This window comes from Bombus bifarius, unplaced genomic scaffold, assembly GCF_011952205.1.
Source record: "Bombus bifarius isolate JDL3187 unplaced genomic scaffold, Bbif_JDL3187 scf7180000009235_frag, whole genome shotgun sequence".
In the NCBI taxonomy this organism is placed as follows: domain Eukaryota; kingdom Metazoa; phylum Arthropoda; class Insecta; order Hymenoptera; family Apidae; genus Bombus; species Bombus bifarius.
This window is the reverse complement of record NW_022884984.1, coordinates 1-21,376: the sequence shown is the minus strand read 5'-3', so window position 1 is coordinate 21,376 and position 21,376 is coordinate 1. Positions and strand designations below refer to the sequence as shown.

Genomic DNA, 21,376 nt, shown 5'->3' with positions numbered 1-21,376 from the left:
CTAAAATAGGTAAAAACGAGGATTATGGGGATAGGTTGCTACCTTACTTTTATTAAGTTAATATGAAATGGTGCCTTATAAGGTTAGCTGGTAGCTATTTAATATGTGATGGGTTTTTTACAACGATTGACTAGTGCTAAGTGTTTTGTATTCTTATTTACTATAAGCGAATGAGATAGTTTAAGTGCTTTGTATTCTTATTTATTATAAGCCAGTGAGAGGGATGTACCTGTTGTATGAAGTAGTGATTACTGCGAAGGAGGTGCGATACCTGTAAATAAATACAGAATAAAGAGTATTGGGACAGATGGTTTCATACGGCATATATTAAATTGAAGTGAGATGGTGTTTTTCTTTAAACCCGGGGGGGGGGGAGATATTTTATTTTATTTTATTTTACTTTACTTTACTTTATTTTATATATATATATTAGGCAATTTTCCTTGTTTAGTGCTTGTTTATTGTTCAGTTCTTGTTTAGTGCTTGCATTACTTATGTCGATTCATTTTAAGTGCTTTTTCCTTTTTGTTTTTTTTTACTATTTACATTTTGCTTTTTACTTTTTCTTATTATAAGCAAATGAGGGGGACATATCTGCTTCTGCGAAGTAGAAAATAAGGTTGACACTTGCATAGACTTTGCGTTGCAGGATTGATACCTATGATAATAAAATGAGAATGAATCTAGTGGGTATATCAGTTGGCGAGGAAGCCGGGTACTTACTGCCTACTGCTCATAAGAACTTGTAAGAAATTATTAGGAGTTAACGTGTGGGGTCATAATACCGGTAATTAGAGATGAGATACCGGGGGATGTGAGATGGTGCGCCGTTTGTAGACAATGACGGAGGAGAGGGACATGCCACGCGCGGCCGAGTTGCTAGTGGTTAGGCGGATCGCGTAAGTACCTTTTCGTATGTTTCTTCATTGGATACAATGAACGAAGGAGGATTAAAATGGCATGAGAATAGACGCACTGTTACGCCTCGATGCCGATGCAAGTTAGTAAAAGTTGTCAACAATTATCAATTGGTAATCGGGAAATTATCAATTGGTAATTGGTAATTGACGCAGTATATGATCACACACGACGAGGTACATTTGTTTGTTAGATGTTTGTACTCGCAGGGCCGCGACACTTTACGGTCGCGCGATGCGTAATATTTAATTAAGACATGCACGTGGGAGGCATTTAATGCCATCTTGCCCGTTGAAACGCTAGGAAGCACGCGCTAGCGTGCGTGACGCGCATGAGATGTGGTTCGCTGTGAGGTGGTATGGTGATAGGTGCGTAAGGAACTACTCTTGGTGTTTTTAACGAACAATAGTTTATTTAGAACTAATCAACAATCAGAGTTAACAATTAACAATTAACAATTACACTTAACAGACAATTGGTAACAACTAACAAATAACGATAGACACCGAGAGATCATTCGACGCGTTGCTATGCAAATAATACCGAGGAGTTACACATTTAATGGCGTAAGACAGACTGCCTGTGCTTTTGTTTCGGATCGCGCAGATTCTTCCCTTCGTAGCCCATCGATATCGTAGCCCAGTGCTGGCACGTGTATGCTCTTCCGAGAATTCGGCGGAAAGAGTGTGAAGATATCGATGGTTCATTGGGCACGTCGGTGTTGCGCTTTGGCGGCGTCGCGCTTTGTATCCGGAGCCGTTGAAAAGTTCCGTGGCCCGTGCCGCCACAGCTGCGTCGCCATGTGGCGTCGCCACCTCACAGGCGGGTGTAGAGAACATATGGTCGGCTCGGCGTAAGCCCCTATTACGAAGAAATAAAGTCGGGTCGACGAGAGTTCTATTTAGATATCTTTTCATTATTTTATCGAATTATGCTGCTCGAGCCGGGATCCCTTTTGTAAATAAGAAGCAAATGAATGATGGTTAGCTGCGTGGCGTGGAGATATAATGGAGTTGTGTGACGACTAATAGGAGAACGCAACTGGAGGTGCATTTATTTAATTATTTATTTATTTGTTTATAAACCGTTATTGGTTATTTATTATTAGTTATTAACTACTTAGTGATATGATTTTTAGTATTCCTTAGGCATTACTGGTTATTATTTAATTATTAGTCGTTCACGTAACTGATTATTTTATTGATTAGTGATTATTATTAGTACGATTATGGGAGGCTTGGTTGACGATTTGGCGACTTTTTGGTCTACGAGTGGATATATTTGGACGGTTTTGAGCAAGGTTGTTGACGACTATGGCTATTTCCACGGACTTGAACACAAGTTAACAATATGGATAAGTTGAATAAAGAGAAAACAATTACGGCGCCTCCAGGTTTCGGAACCTCCAGACCCCGTCGGTGATTCGAGTAGAGTGCCAGGCTCGACCCGACGGTCATCATACGACTGGGCGAACGACGAGAGGAAGGTCGGTTCCAGGGCCTCCTCTCGTTCGGTAAATACGACCGGGGACCATAATAGCTGCAAGGAGAGCGACGGTGAAGTCGCGAATGGCGGCGCGAAGATGAGTGGAGGGAGTAAAGGAAGTTCTCGATCACCCAAGAAGAACACAAAACTCCTTGAGTTTAGAGACGACTTCAGCGAAGGAATGGAAAAGAAGGACCTGGGCATCCAGAGTATAAGTAGCGGTAGGGCGCTACCGAGAGTGACGGTGATTGCAACAGGAAGAGGTAGTTTCCTGGTTCCCGTAATGAGAGGAGTTAAAGGTGAGAAAAGCACCTCTATGGTAACGTAGTCCAGTATCGCCGCGAAAGCAACGAGTGAAACAGCAACGAGGGTAGCGTCTCCGAAGGGGCGGAAAGCAGCTGTAGCGCCACGTCGATCACAGGAAAATTGAAAAGGCTGAGAGAGACGCAAATGAAATCGGTGTCGAAAGTTGCAAGGAGGGTCGAGAAAACCCCGGAACAAAAGGTGGAGGAGTGCGTGATGGTCAAGCCTGTCGAGATCGAGGAGATGGTAGAGCTCATGAAGGGAGCCTACGAGGATCTGAAAAAGGCGGTAAGAAGACTACACCTCATCTCCAAGAAGGATCCGAAAATTCATGAGCTTACTTCCGCGGCTAATAGCAAGGCGGATGAAGTATGGGGCAAGCTTATGACGATGGTACACAAGAAAGGAAGGAGAGGTAGGGGAAGAGTGGAGAGACCTGAGGAAGTAGGGGTATTCACACAAACCTCTCCTCTGTTGGAGGAGATAGGAAGGGGAAACGGGGACAGCAGAAGAGGGTTGTCCTCAGAATCCAGAAACAAAAGGAAGACGGTCTCTCCGCTGGAAATCAAAGACAAGGAGTATAACAAGAGAATATGAAGAGGCGATACCTCTTATGCAGAGGTATGCGATTCAAAGAGGAGGGGTGCTATGGACACCAGATATGTTGAATCCTGCGAATCCGGGGACGAGTGGATGGTCCAAAGGAGCAGGAGGGAGAAACGTAGGATACAGGAAAAGGGAAGAAATGACAAAGAGGACCGCGGACCACCGCCGCTGACGTCTACCGAGAACCGAGGGCCGAAGATGCTGAGAGCCCGTAGAAGGCCCGAGGCCATCCTTATCAAAGTAGGAGAGGGTAAGGATTGGCTTCAAACATATAAAGAGCTTACGGCGGCGAAGGATGTCCTTAAGGAAAGCTCGGGCATTCGTAAAACAAGAGCGGGGGACATCCTTATACAAATGAGGGCGGACTGCGAGGTGAAAGTCGCTACCAATATGATAAATGAGATTATTGGCAATAAGGTGCGAGCGACGCCCTTACAAGACAAGGTGTCGGTGGAGATAAAGGAAGTGGGTCCGCTGGTGAGTAAGGAGGAGCTCGTGGAATCCTTGTAGAAAGAGCTTAAAATCATAGATATCGGGGAACTGGAAGTTATGGCGATGAGAAGGGCGCCGTGGGGCACGCAATCAGCGATCGTTGTTCTGCCAAAAGCGTACATCGATAAAGGCGGCGACAATATTAAGATTAGGACGGGCCTAACAATAGCCACAGTCAGGGTGTTGCCCATTGTGACAAAGTGCTATAGATGTCACATGTTCGGGTATACTTCAAACAAGTGTAAGGCTGTGAGCCCCGGAAGGGAGGTCTGTAGGAAGTGCGGAGGAAGGGGTCCCTTCCCACACGATAGCAGCGTGCCCAAATTTACCGTGCTGCGCGATATGTAGCAAGGAGACGGGTGTTAGGTTTGACCATGTGACGGGGTCCCTGACGTGCCCCGGTTACAGGAGAATGTTACGACAGGGAAGACAAGGGAGGAGATGAAAATCCTCCAGATTAACCTAAACAGATGTAGGATGGCGCAGGATCTAATGTGCCAGAACGCGATCGAGGCCAGACCGGATGTGGTAATATCCGAACCGTACAGGCAGCTACCTTACTGGTATAACGATACTAAGGGTGCTGCGTCGATTTGGGTCACGCAAAAAAACGAGCACCGAATGAAACGCTTTTCTACAGGAAGGACGGGCTAGTGGGTATTGGTGTAGGTGATATCCTCTGTTTCAGTGGTTATTGCTCCCCCAATATCAAGATTGAGGAATACATGACGTACATAAACAAGCTTGCATCGGAGATAAGGAAAGGTGTAAGCAGAAACAAGAAAGTGATTGTGGCTGGCGACTTCAACGCTAAGTCCATGTGCTGGGGAGGACAAACCACGGACAAGCGAGGAAGAATTTTGATGGAACCCTGTGCGGTTACGGCGTGTTCCCTATAATGCTGGACGATAAATGCACGTTTTATAGGAATGGAAGGACGAGTTGCCCTGACATAATCAGTGCAACAAACATGGTTAACGACCTCCACGTAAGGAACAAGGTTTTAAATGCTTTCACAGCATTGGATCACCTATACATATCTCATACGTTTAAAACGAGGACCGTAAGTGATCGAACTAAATTTTTTAAATATGTGACGAAGGGTCTTGCACCCGACATATTTTTAGCTAAATTTGACGAGATCGCTAACGTACAGAATTTTAATACGACGGACGACGCGGACAAGGCTTAACTGCTGCAGAAATGTATGGTGGAAACTTGTGACAAGATACTGAAGAAGGTGAGCTGTACGACAAACAAGAAGTACAGCAATCACTGGTGGAATGAGACGATCGCAGAACTGAGAACTCAGGAACACAAAGCATTGAGGAAAATAACTAGAGCAAGGAGGAAGGAGGACAGTGGGATCAAAGCCCTTATTAGTAACTATAAGGGGCTAAGAAGGCAGCTGAAGAAAAAAATAGCTGGAAGTAAAAAGAGAGCCTGGGCCGGATTCTGTGAGATACTAGAAAGGGACCCGTGGGGAAAGCCGTATCGCACGATTATGAATAGATGTGGCAAGAAAGGGCTTCCAAATGACATGCCTGTTAACAAGGTGAAAGAAATTTTAAAAGGCTTGTTCATTATTGGACGCAGATCGGAGCTAAGGGAGGTCGAAGAGCATGACAGGGAGGATATCACCTATAACATGAAGCAGCTTGAGGACGAAGATGTTAAGGAAATCATTGAAAGAATAAATGGAAAGAAGGCGGTGGGAATAGATGGGGTCCCAGGTGATATTGTTAAGCTGCTAGTAAACAACCGAACAGAGCTTATCACTAAGGTGATTAACAGTATTACGGACTCTGGTAGGATCCTGGGATGCTGTAAAACAGCGAGAGTAATATTGCCCACTAAACCGGGTAGGGAACCTAAGCTCCCTAATGCATACCGCCCAATAAGCGTACTTCCGGCCTTGAAGAAAGTGTGGGAGAAATGTCTCAAGTTGATTATCGAACGATGTATGGGGGTGGACTCATTTCATAGGGGACAATATGGGTTCAGGAAAAGAAGGAGTACAGTGGACGCGATTACACAGGTGATTAAATTCGCGTTATGATTGACACGAATAGGAAATTTGGCAAGCACATTGCCTCGGTGTGCGATAAAGCGGGCATCAAGATAGGAGCAATCTTACCGAATATTAAGGGTCCGCCTGGTTTGGCAAGAAGGCTATACTACAGCGTGTGGGAATCCATAATAGCATACGGTGCGCCTGTGTGGGCTGATGCGATGAAGTACGAGAAAAACAAGATCATAAAAAGGGCTCAACGAACTGCCCTGTGCATCACATCCACGGCCTACCGCACCGTATCCCTCGCTGCGCTTTGTGTATTGACCGGGAACTTACCAATCTACATTAAAGTGCGAATGTTGAAGGGGATATATGAGAGAAAGAATATCTATAAGACCCTAGCTGTTGGAGAGGAGGTGATTGAGAGGCATGCGGAAAAGAAAGAAGATCTGGAAGAAGTAAAGAAGAAGGCCTCAACGGAGTGCCAGGCGGAATGAAGCATGTATAATAAGGATAATGTGACCAGGAGATTAATAAGTAATGCGACCATATTCGCCAGGAATAGAAGAGACATCGATCACTTCACGATGCAAATGCACACGGGACACGGCATCTTCAACAGCTACCGTAAGAGGATCGGTAAGGAGGTCGACACGAAGTGTTGGGACTGTGGAGACCCGAATGATGACGCCGAGCATGTCTTATTTGCGTGCCCTAAATGGATCGACAGAAGAATCGAGTTGGAGAACTTCTTGGGTGTCAGGATAAGCGTGGGCAACTTGGTGGACACTGTAGTCACCAGGAATGAATACTGGAGGAAGTTCAGAGAGTTCTGTAAGGACATATTGAGATATAGAAGGGATATGGAGAAGGCGATGGAGTCAGCGAATAGGAGGGGCGGCACCAGTACGCGACGATAATATGCGGCGACCCGGTTCAGGACAACTCTGATGAATGCTGATCGGCTCTGCTGGCGTTGTCCGTGTCTAACAAATCAGAGGAAAGAGGAGGGGTTTTTAGTGGGTATGACGATGTCATCTGGAGTCTCACATAACCTGGTAACGCGGGTCACTGGGTATGCGTAAATGCATTTTCTCCTCCTCGCGCGCGTAAAAAAAAAAAGAAAAAAAGGCGGCCCCGGGTTAAAGCTGCATCCGAAGTTTCTTGGACGTATCGAGTGGTAAAAGTCCTGCGAAATGACCGGTACATAGTGCAGCGAGAGGGCGAGCACGAAAGGCCACGTACAACTTCCACGGCAGCCGATCACATGAAGTGGTGGAATGTTGACGATAGTGATGTAAGTACGAGCAGCGATGATGAGCACATCTGAAGGCAGATGTGATTGTCAGGAAAGGCCGAATGTAATATCGTAAAGCAATTTAAATTAGAGGTCGGTTGAAATTAGAAAAAACCGTGTACGTCGTCCTTCTGTGGCTCGTTTACATTTAAGAGCGCCTATGTGACTAAAGTCACCTAGTTCTTACAGAGATGTGAGAAAAACATCAAACAACGTTAAATCAGAAGGACGGTTCCTGTTTCAAAGTGGGACGACCGGAAGGTCAGAGTTTACAATTATTTACACAAAACTTGCGAATATCTTCTCATTTTATAAACCTTTATGTATAAAAACTCTATCCACGTTAAATCTATCTCTTTTTATAGAAACTTAATATAGAAAGTTAGTTTTCTGGATAGAAAAATTAAAACTTTAAGTAAATTCCTGTACAACGCGCAATCTACTGCGTCCCGGATACGAATGATGAGTGAACGTTATCGAACTCTACGACGACCGCTTACATAGTGACGACGACGGATTAGTATTGCTCAGTGATTGGCTACGCTTCGAGCCTATAGGCGGTATCTTTACGCAATCACTGTGTAAAAGTCATTTCGTGGCATGCCCCCCTCACTCCTGCGCCAACCATTTACTCAGCCCCACAGGACCTAAAAGTAGGCCACCGTCCTGTTGTTACCATCCTGTAAAAGTAGATCCTGTTTTGCGAACAAGTTTTCAGGACAGGAAAAGAAAGAAAAGACAATATCGTATAAAAGTACCGCTTTTGAGCGGCTTAAATTAAATTATAAACTGTAATGTTAAAAATGTAAACCCAACACAAAATATGGTATGACTACGTCGTACCGTCGCGTAGCGGTACTTTTACCAAAACCACTTTCAAACTGAAATTCGTTGTTTATTGTGACATATATAATTTATATTTTTCTTGGGCAATAAACATTATATATATCGGAGATGAGAGGACACCGGGGCTTTCCCCTTGGAATTCTTCGGAAAACCATCAATATTTTAGTCTCTATAATTTAACTCGATTCTAATTGCCTGAGGTTTATGATCGTGAGCTTGGACTCTAGGCGACAACAAGTCGCTGAACGTTTTTACCTAACATAGGGATGGAGAAATTCTATAGCTCTCCTTAAAAAAAATAGTTGTAGTGGCAAGCGACAGTAAACATTCCAACGGTTTCTGTTCCGTGGCTCGCCACACAAAGACCCTATTCTTCGGGCAAGATGATTACCAGATGTCGATGCATCTCCACAGTACATGTTCAGCTAGCCTGAGGACCCGTCTTTATTCTAACAGTCCCTAAATCTACCACCTGCTATGGGAAGATACAGGAAATCTGCTTTTCTCACGAACGACGCTTCCCGCTAGCAACTTTCTCTCAAGCGCGGTTGGCATCCTTCTTCAACCACCAACATAGAAATTAACCAATTAACAGCAACGTCATTTTTCCTCACTTTCCGGACGAAGGCTTTTCTCGACGAATCCGATGATCTCGTATCCTTAGACACGCCCCATTATAGTTCTCTGCAGCATCGTCGCGACGGAAAGTCATTCTCTCGTGAGGTCGCATTAGCGAGTTACACAGCATCTTTACGTTCGGTGAATATTCTACGTTTTAACAGAGAGTTAGTTCAGTAATACTTGTACCGTAGACAAGCGAGTTGAGTACAACTTGGACTTTGGAAGAAAGCGCATTTTTGTTATTCCGTTGACCGCGGTTTCTTTATTGAACCTAAGATCATTGTCATTGGCGTCTCGAGTATCTAATTACCACGATTATTTATCAAATTCTGTAATAATTATATTTGCACTAGTAAATATCTTCTCTATTGCATAACAACAATGTCTAATCCAAATGAAGATTCGCTTCACGCCCCTAACCTTAATCATAATGTGAACCCGACATATATGTCGGAGATAAGAGGACACCGGTGCCTTCCCTCTGAAACCTCGGGAAAATCCATAAAAACATTGTAATTAATATCTACAGTTGTAATTAAACGATTTGCCGTCATTCTACCCAATTGTATTTGTTTGAGACTTGTGACAATGAGCTTGGGCTCAAGGCGACAATTAGTCGCCGAACGTAGCCGCGGTCAACGGGACGAACCCTCCGTCTAACAAAAGCATTGAGTAACCCTATAGCTCTCCTTACAAGAAAGATTTGTAGCGGCACGTGGCATTAAACATTCCAACGGTTTCTGTCCCGTAGCTCGACACACGCAGACCCTATTCTTCGAGTAAGATCATTGCCAGATGTCGATGCGTCTCCGCAGTACATGTTCGGCTAGCCCGAGGGCCCGTTATAAATCTTAAGGTTTAGTTAACTAAAGTCCTTCAAACAGACAAACAGTCTTTGTCCCAACTACGGGAAGATAGGGGAGACATATTTTTCAACGAGCGGCGTCTCCCACTAGCAACTTTCCCTCGAGGGCGGCTAGCATCTTTTTCTAACCACCGATATGGAGATTGACCAATTAGCAGCAACGTCAATTTCCCTTACTTCCTAAACGAAGGCTTTCCTCGACGAATCCGATGATCTCGTGTCCTTAGACACACCCCATTATAGTTTTCCTCTGTGGCATCATCGGGACGGGAAAGTCATTCTCTCGCGCGATCTCATTGATTAAAGAGTAGCATCTTCGCGATCAGTGATTATTTCGCGTTTTACTAACAAAGAATCAGACTTAGACTTTGTGAGTACGTTCTTTTGTCATCCCGTTGGCCGCGGATTCGTTATTGAGCCTGAGACCATCGTCACTAGTGTCGCGAGTGCCAAACCGCCGTGATCAATTGTCAAGACTGTAATAATTCTATCATTGCAATAAACTACACCTGTGTGTACCGTACCAATGGCTAATTCTCGTGAAGATTCATTTGACGCCCACAACCCTACTCCCAGTGCTAATCCGACATATATATATATGTAAATTCTATAGAGTTTAGAATACTAGCCGACGGTTTGACTTTCCCTGTGTTTACTGCAAGTCGGTCGAACGATATAAATAGAGAGGGACGGGGACTTAGGATAGAGAATAAAACAGGACTTCGAGAAGCGAAGATTGAACAAAGAAAAAAAGAAAAAGAAGCAAGTTAAGAGCTAGAAGGAGAAAGAGAAGAGGGATTAGAAGCGAAGAGTTCTGTGGAGATACGGAAGAAGACTTAGAAAATCGATTCTTGAGTTTTCACGAATCGATCGCCTCATTTCCAAAAACATTTCGTTACATATACATATATGTCGGGTAAGCGTTAGGTTTAGAGGCGTGTAACGAATCTTTATTCGGACTAGCCATCGTTGTTGTACAATAGAGATTATATTTACTGGTATAAATATTGATTTTTACAAAGTTTGACAAATAACCGTGGTGATTAAACACTCGAGATATTAAAGACAATGTTCTTAGGTTCAATAACGAATCCACGGTCAACCGGGTAACTCTTTGTCAAACGTAGAATATATTTTGAAGCACAAAGTAACGTTTGCTGTGACGCTTGGTATAATACCGCACGTAAAGACGATGTGCAAACTCTCCAAGGTGATCGCAAGAATAAAAGACTGATGGAAATTTTCCTCTCCTTACGATCGCGTTTGTTCGTTGCATATTGGCCGGGGATATCAACAAAATTCCAGCCGCCGTTGCTAGGCAGACCCGCGTAGAGCCGACATTGCTCCTGTCCGGGGTTTGATTGTTAATACAACATGTGTCCCACAATATTGGCACTTCTCTGTTAGGCAAGAACGTTCATCGCGTCACCGTGGCTATGTTCGGCGACCAGTTGTGTCACCTCGAGGCCAAGCCAGTGTCACAAATGTCGGCCAAACATAATCGGATTTGTGAAGGATTGGTCGATGAATGGTTGAGTGAAATAACGAGAGCGAAATATTGCTGTCTCAGTCCGTCAAATATATTGTAGTATCGTGGAAATTAAGATATAAATTTTTTCCTGATTACTTACAATTTATTAATAATGAATTGAATATACAGGTATTAATTGGACAGAGAACGATGTTTGTTTAACTGAAACTAAATGCGATGCTCGTATCTATCTCAAATAACTTTACAGTTACTTGGCAACTCTCGTCACAACGAATCTAACACGCACACACACACACACTCACTCTCTTTCTCTCTCTCTCTCTCTCTCATTATTTAGCGTAATTATATATTTCACAGTAATTACAAAAATATTTAATTATAAAAATAGTCAAACATTTATTATATTAATAAATCCCGATATTTGATAACCATTTATTACATGTTTAAGGTAACTATTTATGCTGTATATTTGTACTAAATAAATGTTTGCATTAAATATCTCGTAACTTCTATGTGCATCTTCAGAAATGCTTCAAACTTTACCAATATAATCATTACAATGCTAATGAAATTTCAGAATGTTTTATATAACACATATTCTACATACATATAAATTTTCTGTGGCAAATATGTAAATGCTTTTATAAACTACTAGGTTTATACGCTTTGCAGTCTCATATTTTCCTCCCACTGTTAGCATTATCTGCAGTTTGTATGTGAGTTGTATGAAGTTGATCGAATTCTACGCTTTCAACGAGCTGGTCGAGTGAGGTTCTGCTTGAATAAGTTATAAATCCTGGCAGGAAGAAAGGCACGTGTTATTGATATCGACTGGTTAGCTGGAATGTTGAATAGGAATTTAAAGAACCAACTCAAACTTTATCGATAATAAAATATGGAAAATATGACTGCAAATAATACGTGAAAAATAATGGAAATATTCTATAGGATATTTGAATGTTTATTAGAGAATTTTAATAATAATATGGAACATAAAGAAGAAAGAAATTCGATGATACTAAATAATGATGATACTGAAAATTTCAGTGATTTTTATTAATATAAAATTAACATTAATATAAATAAAAACAAAATCTATTATAAATGATATAGACGAACTTTTTAACTAAATATCGTTAGAAAGAAAAGTGACACAAGTATACATACGAAACAATACAAAAAATCCGCATCTATCTAGAGAAATTTGTTATGAATTTCAAAGTCTGTATAAATACGTATACTAATACATAAAGCTTCTAAAGCTCTAAAGTTTTAATGTTTAAAAAAAAGTACAAAAATATTTCTATTAAAATATATATGATATTTTCCATTAAAATATATATGATATTTTCTACGCAGTTTCTACAATTAAGGATTTCCTCGTTCCCATCCATTTTCCTCTAGTTGTGAGACCCTCGGATAATCACGTCCCTTTCATTTTATCTTCGCTACGCTCGATTATAAATACGGAACTGAATATAGAATTATTTGCAAATCAATGAATCCGATGATGTAATTTGTTACGCGCTCGAAACGAATTAGTATCACTTATCTTAGTTTCAATCAATACCTCACTTTCTCAAGTCATTGATTAAAATACGATTTACACTCGTACAGATCGAGCCTTCTTTCTCAATATTTCCGTCGAATATTCGTGATCAATCGTTTAATCGACCTTGATAATTAGAATAGAAATAAGAAAATTCGAACGCCAAATCATTAACGAACCAGCCACTTGCTCACGAATCTCGTCAACTTGGCCTTGTTTTGTCGAACAAATTGTAAATTTTTCCAACCTCGGCTTGAGTCATCGATTCAGGGTTAATGCACGTCACCTGAGTTTCTTTGGTCTCGATTTTCACAATTGGAATGCTGTCTGCAGGACAAACTTGCTATTCGATCAAGAAAACTCGTTTCAATGACTCGTCTGATGAACTTTCAATCAGCGTTCTTACGTTTCAACAGAGTCTCTTCAAAAGTTTCAATCAGGGTCTTAACGCTGTACTTTCAGGGTATAAAATATCTTTCAAGACAGAGACTAGTCTAGATTTTCTCTTCAGTATATTGATATTAGAACAATAACTGGAAAATATATTTCTACAGTATTATAATTGAAATTTTTTCATGTAGAGTTATAATAAAATTTTGTATTATAAATTGCCTGTATTATGGATATCAGACAATGAATTCAGCATGAATTATATCGATCTTATATTAAACAATTTATTAGAATTTTCAATGGAATATTTAAAATGTTACTTGATTGTTTTATATTATTATGTGATATTTTTACGAATTTTAAATAAGTTTGCTAGAAGAAGATGTTCATTTTAATTAAAACCATATACATGTATGTATGTATATATGTAGTATCGTGGACGAAAGGCCTGGGAAATATCGGACGAACTATGAACAGTGTCGCGAGAGCCGAGGCGCCGTCGGGCCCATCAATGTGTCATCGGTCTTTTCAAGTGCATAGTTTCGTGGAAATGACCTACGTGATCCTGGCCACGAGCGTCTGCAGAACACGTGTGCGGTGGGCCTAGGAAAAGGGCAACAGAATGCGACAACGGCCAGAGAGGGTTAGTCGAGAAACAGTGTGCGAGTCGAGAAACAGAGTGCGAGCGGAGGAGCCGAGTGCGAGTCGAGCGGAGACGGAGGTTGCGAGTGGCGTTGCCGAGAGAGTGTGGATTGCGCTGTGTTCTGTACGTTTGGTATGAATAGTTCAAGTTAAGCCACAATCGTCTTTTCTGTCTGATTAACATCTCTATTGTCCACTCTTTGTAAACATATTACATCACGATATTACATATATATACATAGATTTATAGTTGTGGAAGCGTTCGTTGTAGAACCATTCATTCGTTACCTTCGCTTTCCGTTGGGAAGTGAAAATTTATGAAAACCCTGGTATGCTATAGTTGTCCAGAAATGAAAAGCAATTTTGAACAACTAATCCTTTGTAATCAGAATATTGTCTCGTTAAAAGAGAAAACAAAATTATAATTGATCGCGAGTATAGAGGGAAAATATTAGTATAGAAAATGATTGCGAACTAACTACCTTTAAATATTATAAATATTCAATGGTATATATAAATCCAACTATCTTAAAGTTTCATATTTTTATCTTGCATGAAATTCTTATAAAACAGGAAAATTAATTTTTCTCTGTCTCTCTCCCTCTCTTTGATATAAACGCCGCAGTTAAAAAATAAATATGTATGACCTCATATATATTCATATGTATTTAAGCATCTTTCTTCGTAACTTTGAATGGTTTTCAATTTCATTTAAATTGTTGCATGGCAACGTGAGTTCTGTTGCAAAATTCATATACTTGTAGAAACGTCAGTCGTAAATCAAGCATAACAACAGTTTTACAGTATGTTGTAGAGATTACTTTGTTATTTAAACTTAGAGATCTTCCTGCTTACAGTAATTACAAAAAGTAACTGTACACCATCGTATTTAGAACAGCATTTATATATATACCAATTAATTAAGACTAAGTCTTAAGATAAGACTGATTAAAATATTAGCTTTCGTATCATTTGTAATACTTTCATACATGCTTATAAATAATTAATGCTATCAAAATGAAACGTAAAAACTGATTTAAAAAAAAGGAAGAGAGACGCTTCATTGGGAAATAAGGATACATACGTACAAGTACTTTTTGTAGCCACTGTGTGGCTTTCAAACTCAATTCCAGGGCAAAAAAGAAATTATTGAAAAACGGTTACCTAATATGTACATCATAGTGAAGCAATTATCAAAGGCGAATCCAACGAAAAAACGACACAAAGTGAACTGCCAGAAGCTACCCGTGAACGCAGTAGCCACCCCAGCGAGAAATCCCATTAAATTAGCTCCGAGCAAAGCTGGTATTCTTTCATATTGATCAGCAACCCATCCAAAAATTAATCCTCCGAAGATAGCGCCGATGAAGAAGATACTTTGAGCTATGGTTGGCAGTGCATCATACTGACAAACCCATCCCAGCTGCAACAGAAAACTACAGTCGAATGATTTACTTCTGATCACTATCAGCATCACGGGAATCTTATAGCAATTTCAACGCCTCGATTAAACGAATTTTCGATCAAAGTTTCGAAATTCCTAATGAAGCGCGCCTCTGTCCTTTTTCCTTTCCCTTTGAGGAAGAAAGAAGGAGAAGCTTAAGACCCTGCGCGTTCTCGCGTCCTTCTTCTGGATGCTTCCTACCCCTCGATGAATAATTCTCCTCCTGACGAGCGACGCAAAGTTCATGGAAATCCACTGGAGCAAAAAGTCTTGCAATTTATGTCGAACAAATCTGTGTGTTCGCGCTGTTGCTCGTTATAACGTTTTATTAAAGTTTCTTTTCAATCCGGTATTTTCATTTTCAGTTTCATTTTCAGACTGTATTTTATTTGGCAATGTAACGCTTGAATTTAGAATGTACTCTGTAATTTCACTACATGCACTAATTATTACTGCAATATGTACTAGTAATCCTGTTACGTACTATAATTTTCCTCTGTGGAAATCGACATTGTTAATTTTCCCACTTCTGAACTATCGATCTTTCCACAAACGTTTATTCGACCCTTTCCATCGTTCTTCTTTCTTTCCAAAAATTGTACACTACGCTTATTTTTTATCGAAATAGATCATGCAAATAATCGAATACGACATACACAGTATAAAGGGATTGATTGATAGGAACAGATAAAATATTCAAAAAGCAGGAAGTTACAGGTCGAACATTTTCTGTCACCTCGGATGCCACAGACGCATAAGGGACGGTGGTATAATTAAATTCCCATCCTTGTTGGCAATCTTTCGTTGGCCACGATGGGTCCGATACGTGGCTTCCATTTAGCAAAATTTCCGTGTAATTTACATCGTACATGCTGCATCTCGAGTAACCTTCGCGGTTGACTGGTATCGCCAGCGACAGCCTGAAACGAAGGAGAAGATAACGTAGATTGGTTCACGGTCTTCGATGCCGATGGACGTTCCGACAAGCGAGTAATTAACTTTCTATTTGAAACTCGACAAAAAACATTGGGAATCTCGAGTATTTGTTGAGCTAATAATATTGATTGTTAGTCGAGTCTGATAAAACGTATTTGATTGGAATTTCATTTAAAGCGAAGAAAGTTATTTTCAATTGTAGCTGGATGTACGTTAATTGCTGTTTTCCTGTCTTTACAAATTACTCATTCCTTTGTTTCATCAGCTGTTACGACCGTTCGCGGAGAGACGCGGTCGCGAGGAAAACGCGTCAGCGAGAGGCGTAAATTCTCGCTACGATTCGGTGAATCGACGCCGCGAAGTAGTCGTTCCCCTGTTTCGGGTAGGATAACAGAGGTGGTTGATTGAATATGACACAGTAGTAAGTTATATTTCACCGTTTATTCCACAACTTCTAACGAGGATAGTTACACTGGTGCGTGTGTACGAGATGATTGAGTGACTGATCTGCGGGTGTGTCTACCCGCTCGAAGGATGTTGACCGTTCGAAGGATGTGAAATCAGTGCCTCTTGGGAGACGATGCTGTCTCGGAGGAAGGCTAAGGATCCGTCTCGCGCACGGGACCATCGGATTTGTTCGTGCCGATGTTATTTAGGAGAGCGAGGGAATAGCCTTCGTTTTTAATTGGTTAAACGAAGGGTCTTAACTGCCCTCGAGAGAAAGTGATTAATGGGGGGAAAGTTGCCGCGTGCATGAGAAAAAACAACTTTCCCTTGTCCTTCCGTGGTCGACAATAGTGTTTAGAAACTCCTGGGGACCTGATGTTTGTTTTGTTTAAAGGACCTTTTCTAGGAAATCTATGATTTATGGACGGTGCTTAAGGCTATTGAGGGTACGCCGTACGGAAGAGCGGACATCTGGTGTCCGTCTGGCCCGCGGTGTGTGACCTGGGCCAGGCAGAGAGTCGCGCGGCGTAACATCAGCCTTTTCGATTATTATTGTCTCGTATTATTATTGTCGAGTATTGTCTCGTGGTTATTATCTCAACGCTTTTATCGTGTCAATTTATTGCGTTGTGTTCATACGGGTTTGTAGAATATATAATAAACAATGCAATGAGAAATGAAAATGAGAAAATTTTGAAGAATTATTAAATTAGGTAAATTGAAGGGAAAGAAGTTCTGTGAAGGAACTGGATTGGATCTAAACAGATAATAAAGAAAGATGATCCAAGATTTGCGACCTCCGACGTATGTCGAAAACACTTACTCATTAATAACGAATGTCATTAAGATAATTCAGTGACGGTAATTGCGTCTGTTATTCTGATGAATGTTACATAACGAGATAGGAAGTCGATGTCATGATGACTGACGCTGTCTGAATCAAATCAACCCTATTCACATCCAGATAATACCGTCAAACGATGTTTACATTATTATAATATGAAATCCAATTTAAAGGCTTCGTGAATTTCTATTATCCTTCAATGAAATTATGAAATAATGGCGCAATTTAATGATAAAGATTATTATTATTTCATTAGGCTTGCTGTATAATTTGCTAGATTGTCTTCAACCAGATAAATATATCAATAATTTTGGCAATGGCTATCATCACATACTTTATCGAAAGAGAGAACATTGGTTCTCTTTGATTTTCGATCGTTGAATCGTCGAAAGAAAACTTCGCGGCTCAGAGAAAGTTCTCCTACAAACACGTACATAGCATAAAAATCGGTAACACGCGGAAGTTCTACAGGAAAAAAATCAAAAAGACTTGCTGAGCAAGGCAAGAACTTTCCAATAGAAGGTGAGCATAATAATAAATAACACTTGCACGGATGCTTGCGGAGGAGTCGTTGACTATATTAAACTAATACTAATTATGAAACAATGTAACAGTAACGGTACTAGTCGTAATTAACATACTATCGTTAACATTATCGTGATATCGAAATTTCTTCCCACAAGATCACCGATTAATTGCATCGATTTGCGAAATTCTTAGTGTTCGATGATTATCATAGTCGAGGAAAGGTATTTACAAGATATTAACATCCGCATCTAATCACATCTCGTAGCATCGCGACTTATCACGCGTATCGCCTAACCTTTACATGAATATTGAACGAACGAACACTTCGAACGCATTATGCAAGTGTACGTTACGTTTTTTATTCGCCGGTAAAAGCTTTCAAAAACGAGTTAATGAGCGAATGATACGTGGCATGCGCGAAAGAAACGAATGCTTGCCCATAGAATAGCTGAAAATGATTCGAAAAGTATACTAGCAAAATAACAATAGATTCAGATGATAACTGACCAGTCGAGCAGGATTAATCACAGCCTTTTAACAATTCTATCGATTTTTTGCTACTATTATACTTATTTACTCCAAAGCTAAGATCCTACCTAGGCTAAACTAAACGTTAACTATGACTCACAGTTGGAAAATGCACTTATCTTATACGTAATCATTTATCAATTACTGAGTTCGTTAAGTTCTATTTTTGTTTGCTGAAAGGAAAAAATCTTCCATTAATTAATCATCGCTATATCGTTGTTTGCTATTGTCTTTCGTCTGATCGACAATCATTTACCCATTCCATCGTTGTAGAACTCTTCATTTCTGGTTCCTATAATCTGGTATTTAATATCATCGAATTTATTTTGAAGCACGTGCACGTGCCAAAAAATTAGGTCACGGGAGTTTTATGCATTTCTGTGAAATCTGAAAGGGCAAAATTGCAAAGTACACGTGTGACACGTGGAAATATATAAAACATCGGAAAGTAGCACGCTTTGTAACGTTTAATCGAGGTAAAACAATTTTTTATCCAGCTTCTAGTTTTTTCTTTCGCTTCCTTTATATTCTGAAAAATATGCGTAAAAATCCGCAGGCTACGTATTATGACGTAAACGGAATGGAACGAATCAATAATAGAATAAATTAAATAATATTAATATTAAAATATTAAATAATATTAATATTAAAATATTAAATAATATTAATATTAAAATATTAAATAATATTAATATTAAAATATTAAATAATATTAATATTAAAATATTAAATAATATTAATATTAAAATATTAAATAATATTAATATTAAAATATCAAATAATATTAATATTAATATAAAAATTATAATAATAATAATCGATAATAAAAGAAATTAAGGACAATGGAACACATATTCGATTTATACTAAATATCCGCGGCTGTCCTGATATTTATTGCCAGTCGCGTACATACGTTCAAGTTATAATTTCTAATATATAATTAGAAATATATATATAATTAGAAAGTTAGGAGAATTTTAATCGAGAACGAGCTCTATACCCTTTGAACGTAATTTGTTCGTCACTTAATCGCTGCACGCGGTAAACACTAACGAGCAGCTCTTAAACAAAAGTATTTGTACGTTATGGTCAACAACGGGGTGACTAGTTATTAGCGCGTTCTCCTGTTTCATTGAAATTTTAATTGCATCAACGTAATACGTTCTGTGGTCGACGTCTTAACATAATTGTACGGAACGAATGTCTTTACGTAAAACTGTCCCGTGCATGTTGACGATTCGCGGCCAATTAACGATATCAGGCCGAATGTTACGTGCTCAACGCTATTTTTTCGCGTTCACGCTCTCATTGTTTGCGCGAAGGTTCAACGCGTTCGCGCGGCGTACGCGATAATACGCGCTCCGGGAATTTTATCCAAGGAGCATTGTGCGAGCGCAACACGTTGCGACACCACATCCTTTGCCTCTCTCGAAACGTCTTAATAACGAATTATAGTGCAATCGAACCATGCGCGTATAGCAAAAAGCAATCGTTTCTAGCCGTTCACTTAGAACACCGCGAAGGTTAATTTGGCAACTACATATATATCCATGTATTGTGTTTCTAACGATTGCCAAATGCTATTTTCATGCATATAGTGATGCCATCCTTTTGTTACGAAGGATTAGCATCAGAGAAATTTTCGGCTTATTACGCATATTGAAAATGTAACGTAAGATTCATCTTTTTTTTTTCAGCAAATATGCAGAGATACGCACAGGTGCGTTTGAGTATTAGAGCACCTACTGGTTACATTTATTGGAACGCTCTAGCGGATTTTACGCTGTAAAACATACGACGTGAATGAAAGTTCGGATTTATAATAAAATAAGCAGAAGATACAATCGGAAAAAGGATCTCAGCAAGACGATAGTATTAGGACAGCGTTAGGAAACGGTAGGCCAAGAAAAGCCGGTCGAAAGATGATTCGTAGAACTAAAGGAAAGTGTTGAGATATTGATCCGTTTCATAGCGCCGATGCGAGCGAAAAGCGAACTAAAAATTGCGCGTTTAAGCACTAAAATGTCTATATACTATCACGAAACTACGAAATATTACTAATCTTCTATTTACAACGAAGCTCGTAAGTCTCGTGACCAATTTACACGAAAAAAGATCGAGTTAGAGACACGATAACGCGTTAATGAAACTTCTAATCTCTAAATCTCTAGAGAGAAATCCTTAAAAGCTGTAGATCCTTAATAAACAATTTACCGATTACGACGATAAGTCCCCTGATGCTCGTAACCAATTTTACACAGAAAACGGATCACCAAAGTTGCAAGACTTTCGAGTTGGAGGAAATGACGCGTTAACGAGAGCGTCGCGACGTATAATGTTTACAAAGTTTGCGTGGAAATTAACACGATCAGGAATAAGCTGGATCGTTGTCACCGTTTACGATCGTGTTTCCGAGATGAAAGAAACAGCTACTATTATGCAATCGATCGTTTCGAACTAGTAAACGGCGTAGCGAAATAAAACTCGGTGTAAGTCTTAACATACGTTCACTAGCAGGAACGTGTTTTATTGAAATTTTTACGACTCGCTACCGGCTGCCCCAGCCGTTGCATTATTTGAATAACATCGAAGGTTGTTGACCTAGCAACCGAACGAAGGTGCGATCCAATTGGATGTGGATGTAATTACACCTTGAAATACCTTTCGTCATCGAGCATTTCCAATTCCCCGCCGAGTGTCCTCCATTTTTGCGCTTAGTCTTTACGCTCGATATCGTCGCGATTTGCAAGCACTCGCTAGCAACAGAATGTGCGATCGTCGTCGCGCGTCGCCGTTTCGACAGAATTAACGTCGTTGGAATCTCACAACGATTGAGAAACCGCATATTTACTTCGCGCGAAAACCACGATGAACGAGTTATGTCTCGTTCGGGCTAATTTCTTTGAAGTAGTCAATGTGTCGATTTTTAATTTATGCTTCAAATATGTAATATCGGAAAATAAGGATAGAAATTTTTTTCCGATTACTTACGATTTATTAATATTAAATTGAATATACAAATATAAATTGGACAGAGAACGATATTTATTTAACGGAAACTAAATGCAATACTCGTATCTATATCAAATAACTTTGCAGTTATTTGATCACTCTCGTCACAACGAATCT

The 21,376-nt window shown here is 40.1% G+C and overlaps 1 protein-coding gene across 1 annotated transcript; it reads right to left on the bottom strand.

The window, feature by feature from the left end:
- Window positions 1-11,548: 11,548 nt before the first annotated feature.
- On the bottom strand, window positions 11,549-20,541 carry LOC117214629 (organic cation transporter protein-like; the record flags this gene model as incomplete). Its single annotated transcript, XM_033460829.1, has 4 exons — window positions 11,549-11,735; window positions 14,685-14,943; window positions 15,701-15,884; window positions 20,462-20,541. Coding segments are annotated over 4 exons (645 nt in total), but the record flags the coding sequence as incomplete, so codon positions are not given.
- Window positions 20,542-21,376: the final 835 nt, after the last annotated feature.